General features: G+C 38.8%; 1 protein-coding gene and 1 long non-coding RNA gene across 4 annotated transcripts in view; one reads left to right on the forward strand and one right to left on the reverse strand.

Moving 5' to 3' along the window:
- The window catches only part of LOC149181721 (uncharacterized), a 175,408-nt gene extending 163,048 nt beyond the window's left edge, over positions 1 to 12,360 (forward strand). For all 3 annotated transcript variants that reach the window (XM_089416680.1, XM_089416681.1, XM_089416679.1), the window contains exon 4: positions 11,452 to 12,360. In XM_089416680.1, coding sequence (XP_089272806.1) covers positions 11,452 to 11,868 — 417 coding nt within the window. In that variant the 3' untranslated portion in view covers positions 11,869 to 12,360. The remainder of the gene's footprint in view (positions 1 to 11,451) is intronic.
- Positions 12,361 to 20,155: 7,795 nt separating this feature from the next.
- On the reverse strand, positions 20,156 to 21,089 carry LOC149181722 (uncharacterized). The gene is made up of 2 exons (XR_016257557.1): positions 20,452 to 21,089; positions 20,156 to 20,330 (listed from the first exon to the last, which is right to left on the reverse strand). It is a non-coding gene; the product is annotated as an uncharacterized LOC149181722 (long non-coding RNA).
- Positions 21,090 to 21,921: the final 832 nt, after the last annotated feature.

Below are 21,921 nucleotides of genomic sequence, written 5' to 3' on the forward strand. Positions count from 1 at the left end.
ACCAATTGAGCACCAATGGAAGATCCGAGTTAGTCTTCTCCAAATCGCTAACACAATTAGATCTTCAATTTAAGTCAAACATCCAAACCAATTGAGCACCAATGGAAGATCAGAGTTAGTCTTCTCCAAATCGCCAAATCGCTATGGCACTCGAAGTCCACCGAAATTAGGTTGAGTTTCGCTTGAAATTCTTGAAGTAGCTTGAGCTCCTTTAAGTAGCTTGAGGTCCTTTCAATTGTCAATAAGAATAAGATAGATCGAATGGAATGCCTTGCCATTGAGTCCTCATTTTATAATTCTACATGGAACCCAATTTTGTTAAAATTGGCAACTAGGGCCAAACTCCACGTGGGCTATCTTATTAATGGAAGCTAATATTTTTCTTGGATCCCTCTCATCGAGATGTATATGATTGATCTAAAGATCATCCAATTCTGATAAGTATTCATGGAGATTTGAATTTATTTGTGTTATGGGACAATTCGTCAAGGTCGGCCAGCAGCCAAATAAATCCCACTTGTGCTCATCATTTTAGTATAAATAGAGGTGGCCTTCAAGTCATTTCAACACACTTGGGATCTCTTCCTCTCTACTTGTCTTTGGGTTTTAGTAGGAGGAGAGATCCTAAGGGATAACATTGCCCTAATCGCAGAGGCCAGAAGTCGGGAACTGTTGGAACTATCGGGAACTGCCGGAACTGCTGGAATTGCCGGGAACCGTTGGAACTGCCAGGAATAGCCGGAATTGCCGGAATTGTCGGAACTGCTGGGAATAACCGGAACTGCCGGGAACAGCCAGAACAGTCGGAAAAGTTGACACAGAGGGCAGAAGCTGGAACTGTCGGGAAAAGCCGGAACTACCAGAATTGTCGGGAATAGTCGGAATTGTCGGAATTGCCGGAACTGCCAGGAACAGTTGTTGAAATTTGGTACCGGAGGACAGGTGGTTCCCTTAGGCTTTGATCTTTGGCCTAGGGAAAAGTGTCCAAAAGAATTTAATTTTTCTCCTAAAGTAACTTTATAATTTTTTATAAAGTTAAATCTAATTTAAAAGTGACTTTAAGTGATAAAGTTACTAAGTCTAATTTTAAAGTGACTTTTATAAAGTCAATGAAAAATTAGAAAGGAAAAGTGACTTTGGAAATAAATGACTAAGTGGGTCTTTATTAAAGTGGGGTGAATTAAAAAATAGAAAGTGAGATTTAAATGAGCATTTAATCTCAGCCATTGATCTAAATCTATTTCAGCCATTGGATTTAGGGATCACCCAAAAGTCACTTAGGGTTGGGTTAAGGGAGGAAAAGGAGAAAAAGATCATTCATTCTTTCATGAGCAGATTGAGAGAAGGAGAGCAAGGGAGATTTCTGGACAAGGAGGAGAAAGAGGCAGCAGTTTGGCACACATACCAAGGCAACACTTCAGCAAATCCGTATAGCTCAAAGAACAAGCAGAGAAAAGGCAGATTTTTGTGAGCAAATAGGGAAAAACTGATTTTCAGGCACGAATATCGAGGAAGAGATTTTCTGCACAAATTTCGAGGTCTGTCCATACGGCCGTCCATACAGCCTGTACGGTCCGTACGTCCGTACAGTCCGTACATCCGTATGGTCCGTACAACTCGTACAATGCATTTTCCAGATTGTCTGTTAGCTGAAAAACAGATAAGTTTGCTGGCTGGAAAAATTTGTTTTGCTGATTTTTTGCTGAAAATTTTCTCACTGTAAAAAGGCATTTTCCAGAAATAAAGAAGAGCTCTCAAACTGGTTTTCCCCAAGAGTTGTAGGGGGTTTTTCCAGGGTCAAGTTGACCAAAAATATCAGTGTTTAAATGTGTTTTAAAGGTTGTTTATTATTGCTGATTTTTATTTCTGCAATTTCCAGCATTCTGTAAAATTTCCAGAATTTGTGTTTTCAGCAATATTTATTTTTTCAGCTTGTTAAATGTATGGTTATGGGAAAGGGCATTTAACTACATGGGAGAAATAAGGTGAAACTGAAAACCGGGGTGGGAAAACAGAAATTTCTACATGGTATCAGAGCTTGAGTGCTGAAGGGCAGTTTGGGACAGCAAAAGGAAAAATTACAGCTGCTGTTTTTTTCACTCAGAAAATTCCAGCAAGCTGATTTTTCATAAACAACAGTTTTATCTTTACCACAGCAGTGCTATTTTTCAGTTTTAGGACAGCAGGATGTCATTGGGATTGAGGGTAGAGGATAGGCTAGATGGGCATACAAATTACAGCGTTTGGAAGGAGAGAATGCAGAGTATCTTTGAGGAGGCAGAAGTCTGGGATATCATGGTGCATACCACACAGAACCCTGTTGTTGTGCCTACTGATGTTACTCAGTTGACAGCTTATAATAAAAAGAACAACAACGGTAAGAGGCTGATTCTAGACGGAATCAAAGACCATTGCATTCCTCATGTGAGAGGAAAGAGCAATGCCCATGAGATGTGGACATCGTTGTCCAATCTCTACCAGAGTACCAATGAGAACCGAAAAATGGTCCTGAAGGAGAAGCTGAAGAACATTAAGATGGGTAATGATAGTGCAGCTGGATATCTCACAAAGATTACTAATGTGAGAGATGAGTTGGCAGTGATTGGAGAGGCCATACCACCCACTGAGTTGGTGCGGATTGCAGTGAATGGCCTCCCCCGTTCATGGTTGAACTTTGCTGATGGGGTTTGTGCACGTGAGACCCTTCCCACATGGGAGAGGTTTTGGGATGATTGCATTCAAACAGAGATCAGGAAAGGACAGCTTGGGGTAGCCAAGCCAGTTGAGCAGGATGAGGACGTAGCACTGGTGGCAGGAGGCAAGAAAGGCAAAGGGAAGAAGCAGGCTTCCACAAGCGGTGGTGGGGGCAAAGGCAAAGGTAAAGGTAAACAGGGGAACACACAGAAGGACTATTCCAAAGTGAAGTGTTGGAATTGTCAGAAGATGGGACACTATGCAGTTGTGTGTCCGGAGAAGAAGAAGAAGAAGGGGAAGAACCAGGACGTGGCAGCTTCAGCAGAGATTGAGGACTTTGCAGGTCGTTTTGACCGGGAGTTTGCGTTCACTACATGTGAGTCCTCTAGTGCAGGATCACCTGCCACACAGGTTCAGAGGGAGCATGCTTTTCCCTCGATTAGCGGAGCATCTTCAGGTATCTGGTATGTGGACAGTGGGGCTTCACGTCATATGACAGGAGTCCGTGAGTACTTCTCAGAGCTTTCAAAGAGTGGCACTGATATAGAGGTAGTACTCGGTGATGACAGAGTTGTTAGAGCAGTCGGGGTGGGGACACTGACATTTCAGAGGGAGTCCAAACCTCCCTTGAAAGTGTCAGATGTTCTTTATGTGCCAGGGATGAGGAAGAACCTCATATCCGTCTCAGCTTTGGAGGACAGAGGATATGAGGTACTGTTCAGGGGAGGACAGGTGTTGATGTATCCCAGGGGCGCTCCAGCTGATTTAGCTAGAGTGATAGGTGTACGCCATGCAAAGGTGTACAAGTTTGCATTCCAGCCCCTGTTGGCATTGAGCAGTAGTACCGACAGCAGAGCTAGCAGTGCTGAGCTGTGTGAGATTTGGCACCGCAGGATGGGACACATGTATCATGGAGCCTTGAGGACATTGTGGGAGATCACTACAGGGGTGCCAGATTTCAGTACTGATCACTTTGATACTTGCAGAGGTTGTGCGATGGGCAAGTTTGCCAAATCCCCTTTTCCCAGCAGTGACAGCAGAGCGACTGGGATACTTGATTTGATTCATTCCGATGTGAGCAGTCGGATGTCTCATGTTTCCTTGAGTGGATATGAGTACTATGTTTTATTCATTGATGATCACTCCAGGAGGACCTGGATTTATTTCTTGAAGACCAAGAGTGAGGTCTTCAAGCGATTTCAGGAGTTTAGAGCTCTTGTGGAGACACAGACAGGTCGGAAGATCAAGTCCCTGAGGTCGGACAATGGAGGAGAGTACACCCTTGGAGAGTTTGTTGACTATTGCGGGAGTTCACTGTTCCTTACAACCCCCAGCAGAACGGGGTTGCTGAGAGGAAGAACAGATCCATCATAGGGGCTGCCAAAGCCATGTTACATGATCAGGGGTTGCCATTGTTCTTGTGGGCAGAGGCCTGCAACACAGCTGTTTACTTGCAGAACAGGAGTCCGCATCGTGCCTTGGGGCACATGACTCCGGAGGAGGCTTTCTCTGGGAAGAAGCCTGATATTGGTCATCTTCATATCTTTGGATGCATTACATACTCCTATATACCCAAGGAGAAGAGGACCAAACTAGAGCCCACCGCAGAGAAGGGTATCTTTATGGGCTACAGTGAGACCTCAAAGGCCTTTCGGATTTACATTCCTGCACAGAGGAGAGTTGTTGTCAGACGGGATGTGAAGTTCGAGGAGGACAGGGCCTTTAGGAGGTCACGGGAGTTAGAGTATCTGGATCAGCCAGACCCTCAGCAGCAGTTGAGTCAGTCGCAGGGATCCAGTGGGCAGGGATCAGGAGGATCCGGAGGTACATCTATGAGGATGTCAGGTCCATCAGTGAGCAGTGGCTCGCCGAGCCAGAGGGGTGGTGCTCCGGGCAGCATGCAGAGCAGTTCACTAGGGAGTCCACTGATGGACAGTTCACACGGTACCTCAGCTTCTACAGGTTCAGGTGCAGGCAGGAGGACAGCAGACAGACAGTCAGGAGTTCAGGCTACTGATGGTGATGAGGAGGAGTTTCATTCTCCTATGGGAGAAGCATGCTCAGGGAAGAGGAAGCCCAAGTGGCTTCAGGACACCTTGAGAGATGCCACATCTATTGCTGAGCCGAAGAGGCCGGTCAGAGAGAGTAGACCACCTGAGAGGTTTTGTAGTTATATGGCGATGGTTACCAGCATCCTTGACTCTAAGCCTTCTAGCTATGAGGAGGCAGCTAGCCAGCAGGTCTGGAGAGAGGCCATGCAGGAGGAGTATTCTTCTATCATGAAAAATGATGTTTGGGAGGTGGTGCCGAGGCCTGAGGGAAAATCTGTGGTTACTTCCAGATGGCTTTACAAGGTAAAGCATGCTGCAGATGGCAGCATTGAGAAATTCAAAGCAAGGTTTGTGGCTAGAGGGTTCTCCCAAGTAGAGGGAGTTGATTATGAGGAGACCTTCGCTCCCGTGGCTCGATATACTTCGATCTGCTCCATTATATCGATAGCAGCAGAGATGGGTTGGAAGATCCACCAGATGGATGTGAAGACCGCATTTCTCAATGGCTTCATACAGGAGGAGGTGTACATTGAGCAGCCACAGGGCTTTGAGGTGCATGGGAAGGAGTCCCATGTGTGCAGACTGAAGAAGGCCCTTTATGGCCTGAAGCAAGCTCCCAGAGCTTGGTACTCCAGGATAGATACATATTTGCAGGGGATGGGTTTCACAAAGAGTGAGGCAGATCCGAACCTTTACTTTATTGTGATTGGTGAGGAGCCTCTCATTCTGGTGCTGTATGTGGATGACTTGGTCATTACAGGTGCAGAGAGACTCATAGAGCACTGCAAGAGAGATCTTGCGGCGAAGTTTGAGATGAAGGACATCGGCTTGATGCATTACTTTTTGGGTTTGGAGGTGTGGCAGGAGGAGGGGCATTTCTTCCTGGGGCAGGGGAAGTATATTGTGGACATTCTTAGCAGATTCCACATGGAGGATTGTAGACCCATGTCGACACCGATGATCACCAACTGGAAGAAGCTTCATGCTTCGGATTCCGAGTTGGTGGATCCCACATTGTACAGGCAGCTGATTGGTTCCTTGATGTATTTGGTCAACACTAGACCAGATATCTGTTTTGCAGTCAACACGATGAGTCAGTTTATGCGTGAGCCTAGGAAGGTTCACTGGGTGGCTGCAAAACACATTTTGCGGTACTTCCAGGGGACAGTGGATTATGGTTCGGACTACAGGCAGGGAGATGGAGTGAGATTGGCAGGATACACTGATTCTGATTGGGCAGGTTGTGCTTCTGATAGGAAGAGCACTTCAGGGTGTTGTTTTGGGTTGGGTTCAGCAGTAGTGTCATGGTTCAGCCGGAAGCAGCAGTCAGTAGCACTGAGTTCAGCGGAAGCAGAGTATATGGCAGCCAGTCTAGCTAGTTGTGAGGCCATCTGGCTTCGCAAGATGTTGTTTGGCTTATTTGGTCAGCCGTTAAGACCTTCAGTGATTTATTGTGATAATCAGAGTTGCATTAAACTCACGAAGAATCCAGTATTTCATGACAGGTCAAAGCATATCGGGATCAGATATCATTTCATCAGAGACTATGTTCAGAAGGGAGCTGTGAAGCTTGAGTATATTTCCACTGATGAGCAGGTTGCAGATATTCTTACCAAAGCCTTACCACGGGGCAAGCATGTCTACTTCAGAGACAAGATGGGTGTGGTGAGGAACACCTTCCTCGGTAAGAGGGAGTGTTGAAATTTGGTACCGGCGGACAGGTGGTTCCCTTAGGCTTTGATCTTTGGCCTAGGGAAAAGTGTCCAAAATAATTTAATTTTTCTCCTAAAGTAACTTTAAAATTTTTTATAAAGTTAAATTTAATTTAAAAGTGACTTTAAGTGATAAAGTTACTAAGTCTAATTTTAAAGTGACTTTTATAAAGTCAATGAAAAATTAGAAAGGAAAAGTGACTTTGGAAATAAATGACTAAGTGGGTCTTTATTAAAGTGGGGTGAATTAAAAAATAGAAAGTGAGATTTAAATGAGCATTTAATCTCAGCCATTGATCTAAATCTATTTCAGCCATTGGATTTAGGGATCACCCAAAAGTCACTTAGGGTTGGGTTAAGGGAGGAAAAGGAGAAAAAGATCATTCATTCTTTCATGAGCAGATTGGGAGAAGGAGAGCAAGAGAGCAAGGGAGATTTCTGGACAAGGAGGAGAAAGAGGCAGCAGTTTGGCACACATACCAAGGTAGCACTTCAGCAAATCAGTAAAGCTCAAAGAACAAGCAGAAAAAATGCAGATTTTTGTGAGCAAACAGGGAAAAACTGATTTTAAGGCACGAATATCGAGGAGGCGATTTTCTGCACAAATTTCGAGGTCTGTCCGTACAGTCCGTACGACCGTCCGTATAGCTCGTACAGTCCGTACGGTCCATACATCCCCACGTCTGTACAGTCCGTACATCTGTACAATCCGTATAGCTCGTACAACGCATTTTCCAAATTATCTGTTAGCTGAAAAACAGATAAGTTTGCTTGCTGGAAAAATTTGTTTTGCTGATTTTTTGCTGAAAATTTTCTCACTGTAAAAAGGCATTTTCCAGAAATAAAGAAGAGCTCTCAAACTGGTTTTCCCCAAGAGTTGTAGGGGGTTTTTCCAGGGTCAAGTTGACCAAAAATCTCAGTGTTTAAATGTGTTTTAAAGGTTGTTTATTACTGCTGATTTTTATTTCTGCAATTTCCAGCATTCTGTAAAATTTCCAGAATTTGTGTTTTCAGCAATATTTATTTTTTCAGCTTGTTAAATGTATGGTTATGGGAAAGGGCATTTAACTACATGGGAGAAATAAGGTGAAACTGAAAACCGGGGTGGGAAAACAGAAATTTCTACAACAGTCGGAATTGCCGAAACTGCCGGAACTGCTGGAACAGGCGAGAAAACTGACGCAGAGAGTAGAATCCGGAACTGTCGGGAACAACTGGAATTGCCAGAACTGCCGGAACAGCTGGAACAGGCGAGAAAACTGACGCAGAGAGTAGAAGCTGGAACTGTCGGGAACAACTGGAATTGTCAGAACTGCCGGAACAGCGAGAGCATTTGTCTCCGAAGGAGAGCAGCATGCAAGGGACAACTAATTAACATTGGGACAGTTGTATGGTACTTAGCAGCAAATACACCAAGCATGCAATGTTACAGCTAGCATGCAACAAGAAGCATGCAAAGGACAACAAGCATGCTAGGGACAACAAGAAAGCAAGATGCAGCCAGCACATAGGTCAGTATGGCAACATGGTGCAACAATGGCACATAATGCAGTACAATGATGGGTATAGTCATGATTAATGAAGCATGATGAGATGCAGCATAGTGATGATGGGTGCAGCATGGTGCAACACGGTGAGATGCAACATGATGATGAATTGTAACACAACGATAGGTGAAGGAGTCATCTTGGAGAATTAGTTGAAGCAGCATGTCTTCAACTGATCTCATGTATCATCTTCTTAGAGATTATCTATGCTCTTATCTAGATAAGTCAAAGTGTTGACTTATGTTGTAAACGTACTATCTCTCTCTCTACTGAACTATTGAAAAATATATAAGAAGAATTGATCAAGGGTTTCCCCACATTGGGGTTTGACCCTGGCTAGCGCCACATATTGTGTCCTCGTGTCTTGGCTTGTCTTCTGTGATTTATGTTTATGTTCTATTTGCAGTTTACTTTAATGCTGATGTGATTGCTAATCTGGAAAAGATATTGAGCTAACTGTGAAAATTGAAATAAATTGCTCTAAGCATAGAACATACCTAAAATTAACAAATTTCCATTAGGACACCTCATTGACATCCTAATCACCGGAATAGACACTTTAGCCAATCAATATTTCAGCATTTCTCTAAACAAAAGTAATTGACCTTTATTCCAAATAATATTAATTCTAGTACAACGAAGTATCAAAATAAAAGTTCATCCAGGGAACCCTATAAAAAGTAGTTCCATAAGGGATTAAATTAGGGTGGTCAAATCCTTTCACAGTTTAATAGTTATATTTGACATTGTGAAGATCGTATTGACTCACATTTTCAATGTTAAAAACAAAAAATTATGAAAAAGAAATTGTAAAATAAAATAAAAATATGGCAATTCTTATAAAATGCTTTAATAAAAACATCTTTAAAAGTTAAGAAAATGTAATAAACCTAAAATATATAAATAATAATAACAATATAATTGTCATTAAGATTCATAGCCTTCATCATAACCTTTCACCTTATGACTTATCAATGTGTATATATGTCATCATGTAGATCATTATATATATATATATATATATATATATATATATTCTATGGATTAGATTTCAATTCATTGTCTTTATGTTCGATATTGAGTAAATAAGCTTTATTAATTCACTAGCACATGTCTATTCTATTATAAAATTCCATGGAGCTTATGTGCACAAGCATTGGAGAAAATACTTTAAACTTATGTGGCTACTTTTGAGCCTCTCTTGTAGGGTATATTTCTTTTTTGTTTCAAAAGTTTAAAAGAACAACATTCTTAGGTAGGTGTAGTACTTTAAATTTAGGTGGTTACTAATTTTGTTTTGAGCTTTTTTTGGGCGATATTTCTTTTCGTGTCAAAAGTTTAAAAGAACAACATCCGTAGGTGTAATTGGAACATATCTCTGTATAATACTACTATAGATCTATGTTAATCATATATTTAGCAAGCCCTGAGAGATCAGATATCTTGGAATGAAATTTTTTTTTAGAGTGCAAAACTTTGTAGTTGAAGAGATCTGGTCTCCCTTGCCCCTTAATAGATAAGTGATGATATATATATATATATATATATATATATATATATATATAATCATTTTTCATTGTTTAAATTTCATTTTTGAATACATAAATGGATTCACTCCTAAACTAGACTTCATACAAAATTACCAAAAAATATAAATGAAAGAGGCCAAAATGTAGAATAGTAAGTTGATATAAATATTTTAACCATACCATTTTATTTTCTTCAATTGCTTTATATAATATATACTTTGAAATATTCTATCTATGATCCACATTGAATTTTTTTATATTACATAGTAATTTTATATTAAAAATTAAATGAATTACACATTTTGTTCTTATTAGTTTTATTAGGAAATAATTGATTTTTCTTCCATTATTTTTTCTTTTTATTTTTTATTAAAAAATAATTAAAATTAATATTAAATTTTATTATATATATATATAGATATATATATATATATATGAAAAAATTAATTAGTATATTACCATAATTTATTTAAGTATTATATTAAAATTATTTTAAAAAGTATAAGAAGTATATGTTCTCATGCATACACAAAAGTGAAAATATAATGTTGTTTTACTTTTAGTTATTTTATTTTTGTAAGTTTAATATAAAATTATATTATTTTATATAGAGATTCAAATATTTTATTTATAATTGAGAGTGAAAATGAAATATTTTTATCTGATCTATATTTAATTTATTTTTTTAATTATAACCTATATTTTTATATTTTTTATTTATTTAAAAATGTCAACTCCACACTAAACATAAAGAAAAATACACATCACCCTTTATAAATTGTGCCTATCAACACAATAAAAATAAAATAACAAAATACTAATAACATGCTGTGCATATTATTCTATTAACCTGTGAAGTAAACCTTATATAAGAGATTCAAGAAAACAATTCTATTAACCTGTGTAGTAGAGCTTATATAAGATTCAAGAAAACACTAACGCTAGGAAAGACGTGAGTATGAACCACAACGATAAATAAAAAGCTTCAGTTGAAATTAGTATGCTTATTTTAAATCTTGTCACTGAATATTTGTCAATAAGATCTACTGCTACAACAAACATATCTTTGGAGCCCTCAGTTTTCTCTCAATTTGGATGATTGAAGCGTGATACTAACTGAAATCTTCCTGCTTTACTTTTTCTTTTTCAGATGTAAAGGTTCTTGGAAACAAAAGAAGCACATTTATCAAGATCAAAGTCAGCTCAAAATGATTATAAGGAAAAAGTTTTGAAGCGTGATAATGACTGAAATCTTCCTGTTTTTCTTTTTCTTTTTCAGATGTAAAGGCTTTCGGAAACAAAAGAAGCACATTTATCAACATCAATGTCAGCTCAAAATTATTATAAGATAAAGTTTGTGGCCAATTTTGTACATAAATTTAGCTCATGGAAAAATATTGTTGATTATTGGGAAAAATATATTTTTTCAGAATCTTAAATATATTTTTAAACATATTTTTGAGTAGAGAGGTTTATTCTACAACCCAGTATTAAATATATTTTTGAGTGAATAAGCTCATTCTATAATCCATTCTATAGCCTAGTATGATGTGTCAAGTAAGTCATCAAAATTGAAATTTGACATGTATCCATAAAAAATAAAAAAATTAAAAAAAAAACTAAATAACTATATAAAACATTTAAATAATAACAACTAATAAAAAAATCACTTTTAAAGAAATTTAAATTTTCATTTAAAAAAAATCCCTGTATATTTAAAATAGATATATCCTGATTACTCAGTGATACCTAAATAGCTAACTCTGAGAGTACTTCCCTCGTGTTTGTGCCCAAAGGATATACGAAAAATTCTGTACTTGATGACAAAATTAAAAACACCCAGTGCTTGTGCCTGTGAGTATACAAGGTAAATATGCCCGATCTGAAACGGTTGATCAATTTTTTTTTTTTCCTGCAGGTGAGTCTGATGAGTACAACTGATATTCTGGCAACTGTTCACGGAGCTCAGCTAACAGACATGATCTTCATGGAAAAGGGGAGTAGTGTGATGGAAATGTTTCCGAAAGGGTGGTTAGAATTTGCAGGAAATGGACAAAATGTATTTCGATGGCTTGCCAGTTGGTCAGGGATAAAGCATGAGGGCACATGGCGAGACAATCAGGGACCTGAATGCCCAAACCCTGGGAAAGGAACATTGCATTGCTTCAATTTTCATAAAGATGGGCAGGTTGGCCACAATGTGACTTATTTGGCAGACTGGATAGCAGATGTCCTTCAGAAGTTCCAAAACAGGACTACGCATTTGACTACTGATAGATTGGGCAACAATTTTGTGCCTCTTAAATGTCCTTGTGATCATGCTAATGACTCTTGACAGATGTTCCATTCAAACTTATCATGCCATCTGCTTTTTGGAGGTAGATGTTTCAGTTATTAGCTATCTTTAGTTATGGTTTCAAAAGCCATTTTCAATAAAGCAGCCATCCTTCTCTGCATTGAGCTAATATTTTAGTGATGATGGTATTACACCAATGCCATTTCTAATAGTTGATGATCAGGTTTTGCAAGTCAATTCAAAACTTATCATGCCATCTGCTTTTTGGAGGTAGATGTTTCAGTTATTAGCTATCTTTAGTTATGGTTTCAAAAGCCATTTTCAATAAAGCAACCATCCTTCTCTGCATTGAGCTAATATTTTAATGATGATGGTATTACACCAATGCCATTTCTAATAGTTGATGATCAGGTTTAGCACTTGCATTATGTGTACACTGCCAATGGAAGTCGGCAGATCAGTATCCATATGGTTTTAGTTGTACAAAATTTAACTTTCAACATATCCAGAGTTAGTGCATGTTCATACAACACTGAAGATAATTTGAGAGAATAAGAAGTATCTTGGCAGATGAGCCTTCCTATTGGTTGAATGCTGGTGCCATGACAATGGCATCTCTTGGTTACCAACACCATCATTGATTATTAATGTGTCTGTTACCACAGTGATATTCTGCTATTGCACGCGTAGAATAGGGGGCCAGAAATTAATAGTATCCAAAGTTGTGGTTATTAATGTAGTTAATGGAGGTTACAAACAGAAAGAAAATGAAAGTGAATATAACCATACAAGTCAAAACACAAGATTTACGTGGTAAAACCCTGATAGAGTGTCAAGGAAACATCCACGGGGCAAGGGATTGGAATTTCATTTCGATAAATGAAATGATTCTCCATTACAATAATTCGAACATTTATCAGTTTTATATGATCCTCCTCAGTTACATAACTGCTGATTCGGTATGAAACTGACTTGTCAATAACTAATACAATTTACCCAAATTTACATTTATATTAATTTCTTGTCAATTACCAACAAAGTCCACCTTGACAACAATTTTCCTAATCCCTTGCCCATGCCCATTCATCATCTTTTCTACAAGCCAAGAGAAGCTAAACACCATTACAGCTTCTCTATTGTAACTGGCTTTGTGAATATGTCTGCACAATTCTCTCGTGTATGGACCTTTTGAAGAGCTACTTTTCCGCCATTGATCACATGTCTCAGAAAATGATACCTTACATCAATGTGCTTGGTTCTGCTGTGATAAGCAGGATTTGTAGCCAAGTGAATAACACTTTGACTGTCACAAAGTACATTCACTTTCTCCTATGTCCTTCCAATCTCATCAAGTAGACCCTTTAACCAGATTGCTTCTTTACTGGCATCTGAAGCAGCGATATATTCTGCTTCGGTAGTGGACAACGCAACTGTTTCTTGAAGCTTTGACATCCAACTAATTGCTCCACCTGCAAGAGTAAAGACATAACCTGTAGTAGATCTTATTTTGTCCAAATCACCTGCATAATTAGCATCTACATATCCGCAGACTGATCCTTCACTACCATTAAAGATGATGCAATGGTCACTTGTGCCTCTTAGATATCGAAGCACCCATTTCACTGCTCGCCAATGTTCTTCACCTGGATTTGCCATGAACCTGCTGACAACTCCAACTGCATGTGAAATGTCAGGCCTTGTAGATACCATCGCATACATTAAGTTGCCTACAACATTTGCATATGGTACATGAGACATATACTGCTTTTCTTCATCAGTTCTAGGACTCAAAACCGAAAAAAGCTTAAAATGGGAAGCTAATAGAACATTAACAGGTTTCACATTGTTCATATAGAGCTTTTCAAGTACTTTCTCCACATACTTTTGTTGTGATAACCAAAGCTTACCATTTTTCTTGTCTCTGTGTATCTCCATGCCCAAGATATGTTTTGCTGCTCCAAGATCCTTCATATCAAACATCTTAGAGTGCTGAGCCTTTAACCTATTGATCTCTTCCATGCTTTTGCTTGCAATAAGCATATCGTCAACATACAAAGCTAAGATAATGAATAGGCCATTGAAACTTTTGAAGTATACACAATGATCATACTCACTTCTAATAAAGTTTTGGCTCACCATGAAGGAGTCAAACTTCTTGTACCATTGTCTGGGAGACTGCCTCAGACCATACAATGATTTCCTGAGCTTGCAAACTAATCTTCTGCTGCGACCTTGTACAAAACCTTCTGGTTGTTCCATATATAACTCTTCATTCAAATCACCATGTAGAAAAGTTGTTTTAACATCTAACTATTCTAACTCAAGGTTAAGTAATGCAGTTAGTGCCAACACAGTACGAATAGAAACAAGTTTTACAACTGGTGAAAAAATCTCATGAAAGTCGATACCTTCAACCTGAGAATACCCTTTTGCTACCAGTCTCGCCTTATACCTTTCGATACTTCCATCAACTTTCCGTTTCAGTTTGAAGACCCATTTGCATCCAACAACACTTCTCGGTTCAGCAAGTTCTACAAGATCCCAGGTATTGTTCTTGGCTAAGGAATCCATTTCTTCTTCCATAGCCGTTTTCCATTTTTCGCTATCCATATCATCTACTACTTCCTGATAACAAGAAGGTTCCCCATCTTCAGTAATCAAAGCAAAAGATGAAGCAGAATCTTCATACCTTTTGGGAGTTTTTCTTTCCCTTGTAGACCTTCTTAGAGTGACTGGTTGCTGAATTGGTTCAGAAACTTCAACAGTTTCCTTTGTATCTTCAACACCTTTTTCTCCAGAAGTCTCTTCTTCCTTTTGACTATCACCAAAAGGTCTAGCCTCCAATTGAATTTGTTGATTTGGCGATACCTGTTCCTGTTCAATTCTTTCAACATTTGATTTTAAAAGAGAAGATTCATCAAATGTTACATCTCTACTAATGACTATCTTCCGCGATGTAGGATCCCACAACCTGTATCCTTTCACTACATAGTCATACCCAACAAAGACATAACATTTCGATTTTGGATCTAATTTTGAACGCTGATTTTTAGGAATAAGAGCATAAGCATCACAGCGAAATATCCTTAAATGTGAATAATCACAAGACTGACCTGACCAAACTTCTTCAGGAATTTTACAATTAATTGCTACTGAAGGTGATCTGTTAACTAAATAACAAGCAGTGGATACTGCTTCTGCCCACAACTCCTTTTGCAAGTTAGCATTGCTGATCATGCTTCTGGCTCTTTCCATAAGAGTCTGATTCATACGTTCAGCAACACCATTTTGCTGAGGAGTATAAACAACAATTTTGTGTCTAACAATTCCTTCATCCTTACAGTATTGTTCAAATTATATTGAAGTGAATTCACCACCATTGTCAGTTCTTAAACATTTAATTGATTTTCCTGTTCTTTTCTCTACCATTGCTTTAAATTGTTTAAAGATATTAAATACATCAGCTTTCTTTTTCAGCATAAAGACCCAAACTTTACGGGAGAAATCATCAATAAACATTAAAAAATATAGATTACCTCCATATGATACAACAGGAGATGGTTCCCACAGATCAGAATGAATATAGTCTAAAATATCTTTACTATTATGATTTCCAGTTTTAAATCTCTGTTTACACTGTTTTCCATACACACAATGTTTACATAAATCCAACTTCAAAGATTTCAGATTGGGAAGAGATTTACGTTTCATTAGTATCTGAAGACCTTTCTCACTCATGTGACCCAATCGCTGATGCCATAGGCGAGTACCTTCTTCTTCTTTTTTCTGACACAATCATTGCTTCACTGACCTGAGTACTTCCTTTGAGTCTGTAAAGATTTCTAACCTTTTCTGCTTTCATAACAACTAGGGCGCCTTTAGAGACTTTCAGCACTCCATTCTGACCTGTAAACTTATAACCATCTGAATCCAACACTCCCAAAGAAATCAAATTTTTCTTCAATTCAGGTACATGTCTAACACTAGTTAATGTTCTAACTGTGTTATCATACATTTTAATCCTGATATTTCCCATCCCAACAGTCTGACATGATACATTATTACCCATAAACACAGAACTACCATTTACATCTTCATATGAAGTAAACCAATTTCTGTGTGGACACATGTGATGAGAAGCACCAGAGTCTAATAGCCAACTTTCAAAACCCTGAGAGACATTACATACAGGTGAAGTTTCATCTATCATACATAATTCTTCAGCAGATAAAACTTCGTCTATCATACCTGAATCAACCTGATTTGCTTCCTTCTTCGGGTTATCAAACTCTTTTCGTTTCCAACAATCTTTCTTCAGGTGTCCAATTTTATTGCAATGCCAACATTTTGCCTTACACTTCTTTCCCTTTGATTTAGATCTGGAAGACCCCCTTGTTTTTTCTCCTCTTTCCTTTGACCGTCCTCTAGCTATCATGGCTTCTGATGTTGTTGTTTCAGTACTGGATTTCCTTCGTACTTCTTCAGACAAGAGAGCTCCCACAACTGATTCAAATTTCAAAGAATCAGCGGTGCTCAAACTGATTGAAGTTACGAAGTGGTCCCATGACTCAGGCAGAGAACACAACAAGGTTATAGCTTTGTCTTCTTCCTGAATTTTAACTTCCATATCTGCTAATTGGCATATAAGTGTATTAAAAACATTTAAATGCTCTGCAACTTTTGAACCCTCCTTCATTCGAAGACTGTACAATTGTCTTTTCAAATAAATTCTATTGGTTAACGACTTTGTCATATATAGTTTTTCCAGTTTTTCCCATAAGCCTGAAGCTGTACTTTTTTCAACAATGTTGAAGAGAACTTCATCCGCCAAGCATAACCTGATGGTACTGAGAGCTCGAACATCCAAGTCCTCCCAGTCCGAATCTTTCATGCTAGCAGGTTTCTTATTTGCCCTGTCTAATGCTTTGTGCAACCCTTGTTGCACTAGCAAATCCCTAACTTTCAGTTTCCATAGAGCAAAGTTGCTCTTGCCGGTGAATTTCTCCACCTCGAACTTTGCATTCGACATCTTGGCCATTTTCTTTCCTATAAATCCTTCTTTTAACTAGGTTTCTTTAAAAAAAACAAGGGTTTAGGGTTTCCTCTTCAAAAGTCTGACTCTTTTCTACAATTCTGAGTTTTTTTTGTTTGAAAACAAAAAATCCCTATTCAGATTTTTCTATAACTCTTCCAGAGAAAAAAAAAATTGCCTCTTTTTTCTTTATATTAAATAAAAAAAAAACCTTCAACTGGAAAAAAAATACCCGTTTTCAGTATGTAGATGGCCAGCAATAGCTCGGGCCAGAGGACTTCCACGCAAGTCCCTTCACGCATGGGGGCAGCACTGCGGTTCTGCTCGACACACCGAGCTAGAGGGCTTCCTTGGCCAGCACACAGGTCCCTCCCTTCACATGCAGCCACGCAGGGCTTCCTTCACACGCAAGCTACACTGCTTCCACCTTCCACGTAGGTCCCTTCATACGCACGGGTAGGAGCTTCCTCGACGGGTCCTGGACAGGGCCAGCAACGGCAGCAACCTCCTTGACAGCTCTAGCAGCACGCAGAAGTCGGCCAGCAATAGGCAGCAACACTTGCTCCACGACCTGGACAGGGCCTCCACTTGGCTTCCTTGACCAGCAACCTTGCTTCACAGACTCCAGTTCTTCTGGATAGCCAACAATGGTAATGGTCCACGCAGACTCTGGACAGGGCCAGTGGTAACACGCAGTAGCACGTAATGGGCCTCCTCGCTCCACGCAGGTTCTGAACAAGGCCAACAACAGACCTTGAACAATGTGCCATCGTTTTGCTACGCAGAGCAGGTTTTGCTCTAGGCACACACACGCAGAGCAGAGGCTTGTTTTTTTTTTGCTACGGTCGATCACCTCTTGCAACTCACCTTGGAGTCTTCCCGTTTTTGCTACGCAGAGAGTCAGGTTCTGGTTTGGCAGCGTAGACTCCTCCTCGCTCGAGACACCTCCACCTCGCTTCTGGTCTTTAACACGCAGACTTCTGGATTTCTTTAACACCAGCGTTCGCCTCCAACTCGCTCTGATACCATTTGTAGTTAATGGAGGTTACAAAACAAGAAAGAAAATGAAACTGAATATAACCATACAAGTAAAAACACAAGATTTACGTGGTAAAACCTTGACAGAGTGTCAAGGAAACATCCACAGGGCAAGGGATTGGAATTTCTATTCAATCAATGAAATGATTCTCCATTACAATAGTTCGGGCATTCATCAGTTTTATATGAACCTCCTCAGTTACATAACTATTGATTCAATATGGAACTGACTTGTCAATAACTAATACAATTTACCCAAATTTACATTTACATTAATTTGTTGTCAATTACCAACAATTAAGGCAATTTTGTATTTGAAAGCATCAAGTTCCAATAGCATTTGAACCAGTTGTTCCACCTTCAAAGTTTCTATGAAATTACTTCAGTGTTTTCTTTTGAGTTTGATTGCTTTTGGGTCAATATGCTATTAATAGCTATAATGGTTTCTGTGGTTTGTTGGTCCCCCTATTACCGGTTCTTGTTGAGTAAGTGCTTGCTTAAACAATATTGTTTATTTAGGGCCCCAGCTCATGAACAAGGATGGAACTAGACTTGTTTTGCCCCATGTATCCAAAGTGGGGCTTAGTATGTGTGCATTGTAAGCAATCACATCCCCCATCAGTAGGGGGAGTAGCGTAGCCAGGGTGCTTCCACTTGTCCCTGAGATGCAAGCACTTGGGTTGTGGGGTACACTTGGGTTGGAGATGATGCACCTTAACCTACGAGGGGATGCACCCTGCACCCCCCTGCCATGCTAGATTTCGGGGGTGTGTTCTTTGTTGTGGTGATGCTTGGCTTTTACTGCATGGGAATGCACCCTGCACCCCCCTGCCCTGCTAGATTTCAGGTGTGTGTTCTTTGTTGTGGTGATGCTTGGCTTTTACTACATGGGTATTCACTCGTATACCTATTACGAGGGATATCAACCTAGGTGTTTCAATGGTCATGAACCTTTGTAATAGGGATTTTTTTGGGTTACAAGGGACTTCAAACCCTATAATAGGCCTCGTTATGGGAGCATTATGGGGTATTGTGACCCTCATAATAAGATTTGGGGTTGGGGATAACTCCTTTGTAATAAGATATGTTGCATAACCTTAACCTGTAGCTTTAGTGTCTAATAAAAGCAGTGTTTAGAATTTTATATTAAATTTGCACATTTTTATCAAATTCGAACAGTTTTTACTTGTGCTTTTGGTGAACAGTTTTTACTAATGCTTTTGGAAGTGCAACTTGTCAACCTTTAAAGTTTACAGGTTGGGCAACAAGTTGCACGCCATTTTCCTCTTATAAGCACGTTGCATTTTATAGTTTTCCCCTTAAAAGCATTGGATTATAATATGTACAGCTGGGTGTTGTGTGGGATGACGTTGTCCGTGGCCTCCACCTAAATTACAGTGCAGAAAATTTCCCGTAAAAATTGACCTTTTACAAGTTGGAATCACTGGAATGTTGATGGTTGAACTTTCAATGTCCGTAATAACTTTTACGAGTTTGAATCACTGGAATGATGATGGTTGAGCTTTCAATGTTCGAAAGAAAAATTTGTAAATAACTGTTCGTGAACTTCAAAACTAAGGTAGTCTCCTATATTGTTCAGCAAATTTTCCTATTCGCAAAATGTCCATGATTTTTTTTCATCAATTATAAAGGTGTTCTGATTAGTCCTTGCCCAAAGGGCTGCAGAGACTATAGTAATCGGTTAAGTCGATTTGGCATTAAACTTACACAAAAACCAATGATATTTTTTATTTTAATGAAAGTTTGAAGAAACAAATATGCCAACTTTGTTTTTTAAATAAATGTTCTGTTTTAAATTTATTTTTCTATCCAAACTTCGAGGTCTTCTTTGGCCTCATATCGAGGCCATAGATAAACTTGGAAAAATTGACAATATGTTATACTGCATTAAGTTCAATAAACATTTAATGCTAATAGTCAGCTTTTGAGTTCTGAGACATCTGTCCCTGTTGCCACCGATTCAGACACTTGTGCCTATTGTTGCCAGTGCCAGCCAGTGCCACCTTTAGCCACCGCTTCACTAAACCTGTCACTAAACCAGTAGTCACCGCTTCACCACCGAACACCCATCAGATACAATTATTTTTCAAAAAAAAAAAACATGAAAGAGCAATTGATACCAGAAGCTTACCAGAAAAACTGAATAGGGAAGAAACCATGTAGCTCTGACCAGTCAAAGTTTACCAGAAAGACTGAACAGGGAAGAAACCATGTAGCTCTACCACCAGGATAAGATATCAGTTACCAGAGCTGGTCGAAATTGCTTAGTTCCAGTTTGGTTCCGTGCAGTTGAAATGGACACTTCTTTCAACCTATGAGTAACTGGAATGGTAGCTGGTATGATTTTCATCTCTGCTTTTATGCCTGTGTAGCCTTGCACCTATCCTATGTCTGTAGCCTTGCACCTATCCTGTGTAATCTCGTTCTCATATGTTATATTATATTGATTTCATGAACTTGAATATCATAAACAAAATTAAAAACAACAATAAACAAAATTTAAAACAACACCTATTACTGGTTTCCGTTACCTTGTTATTAGGTACCATATCCACAAGAGGATGAACAGGGCGCTCTGATAGGTAGAGGGAATCAATTCTATTAACTATAGTTGAAACCCTCAACCATTCATGCCTTTTTTTTCATAAATTGATGTCCCCATGTGAAGCTCTTTGTTTATGCGCTCGCTTTTATGCATTCAAGGCCCTCCATCTGCTCAATGAATTTGGATCATACCAGCTTTGCGCTCAACCTCCAATCCATCTCACTGAACCCGCATAGCTTAGAGCTTAGAATACGCAACGTTTCCAACCCCTTCTGAGTTGAAATCAGTAGCATCATGGTCTTATTCACGCCCTTGTCTAATAAACTGGAAAGGATGGTCTCTTTGCTTTCTACGCCTTTGCATTTTGTGAGCCACCTTCACTGTAGGAGCACCGTATGAAAGAGAAGCCATCACTATTGTTGTATGAAGAGAAGCTGCACTTTCCGTTCTCCTTAGAAGTTTTCAAACCGGCTTGTATGAAGAGAAGTTGCGCTTTCGATTCTCCTTATCAGTCTACAAACCAGTCGGTTTGAGAAACATGTTTTTCAATTTAATCGAATGTATTTAACTCTTGCTTTAATTTTTTATCGATGTCTTTCGTCTGCGTGTTTTTAATCTTCTGGCGTGTTAGCCACATTTGGAAGTTGACGATTTTCCTAATATTAAAACCTATCTGAGATTTTCTGACTCGAGAATTTCAACAGATATTTAGGTGCCACACAAATTCATTCACTGGCTTGTCGAAGAAACAAAAATATTAGAACAACTTTATTAGGAGAATAATTGTGCAGGTCAATTTATTAATAGTGATGTTGTAGGTATACAATATAATGAAGATTTTCTTCAACATAACTTCTCGTCATTTGGTGGAGCACATGAAAGGATAAGGATGATAAAAGGACTTTAGCGGACATGAAGAATTAAGGATTTGTCTCTACTTCTCTTTGTTTTAGCCATTTTCTATATTTCGTATTAGTAATTGACTCCTGCCAGAAAAAAGCTAAATAAGGCGTGTACTTTTGCACTGTTTTTCCTTTATTTATATCAGGACCTTGAGTCGGCTAACCACTTTGTAACAGTGCAAATGACAATAGATTGAGAAACCTAAAGCGAGCATTTATCCCTCAGTTACAGAATTTGAGGGTCTGCAATGTATTGAATAATTTTCTACTGTCCTCTTTTTTAATTTAAGGTGATTAGTACATTTATACATTCAGAAATAAATATAATTTAAAAATTCAAACCCTGAGGTGAGCATTTGGGGTTTATGCCCACCATAATTCTGTATATTAAGAAAAAACAAAGCGTCAAACTCAATAATTTTCAATGTAGAGACTAGATTCTGTATCAGATGCTTTCTAGATAAAAATGCAGTTTTTATTTTTATTTTAAAGCTTTTCCACGAAGTAAGCAACTAGATTCAAGCTACAGTTTAGCAACCTTGTCTTTACATCTT

This window comes from Pinus tabuliformis, chromosome 3_2, assembly GCF_031772625.1.
Source record: "Pinus tabuliformis cultivar Carrire ecotype Pingquan chromosome 3_2, CPIR1, whole genome shotgun sequence".
In the NCBI taxonomy this organism is placed as follows: domain Eukaryota; kingdom Viridiplantae; phylum Streptophyta; class Pinopsida; order Pinales; family Pinaceae; genus Pinus; species Pinus tabuliformis.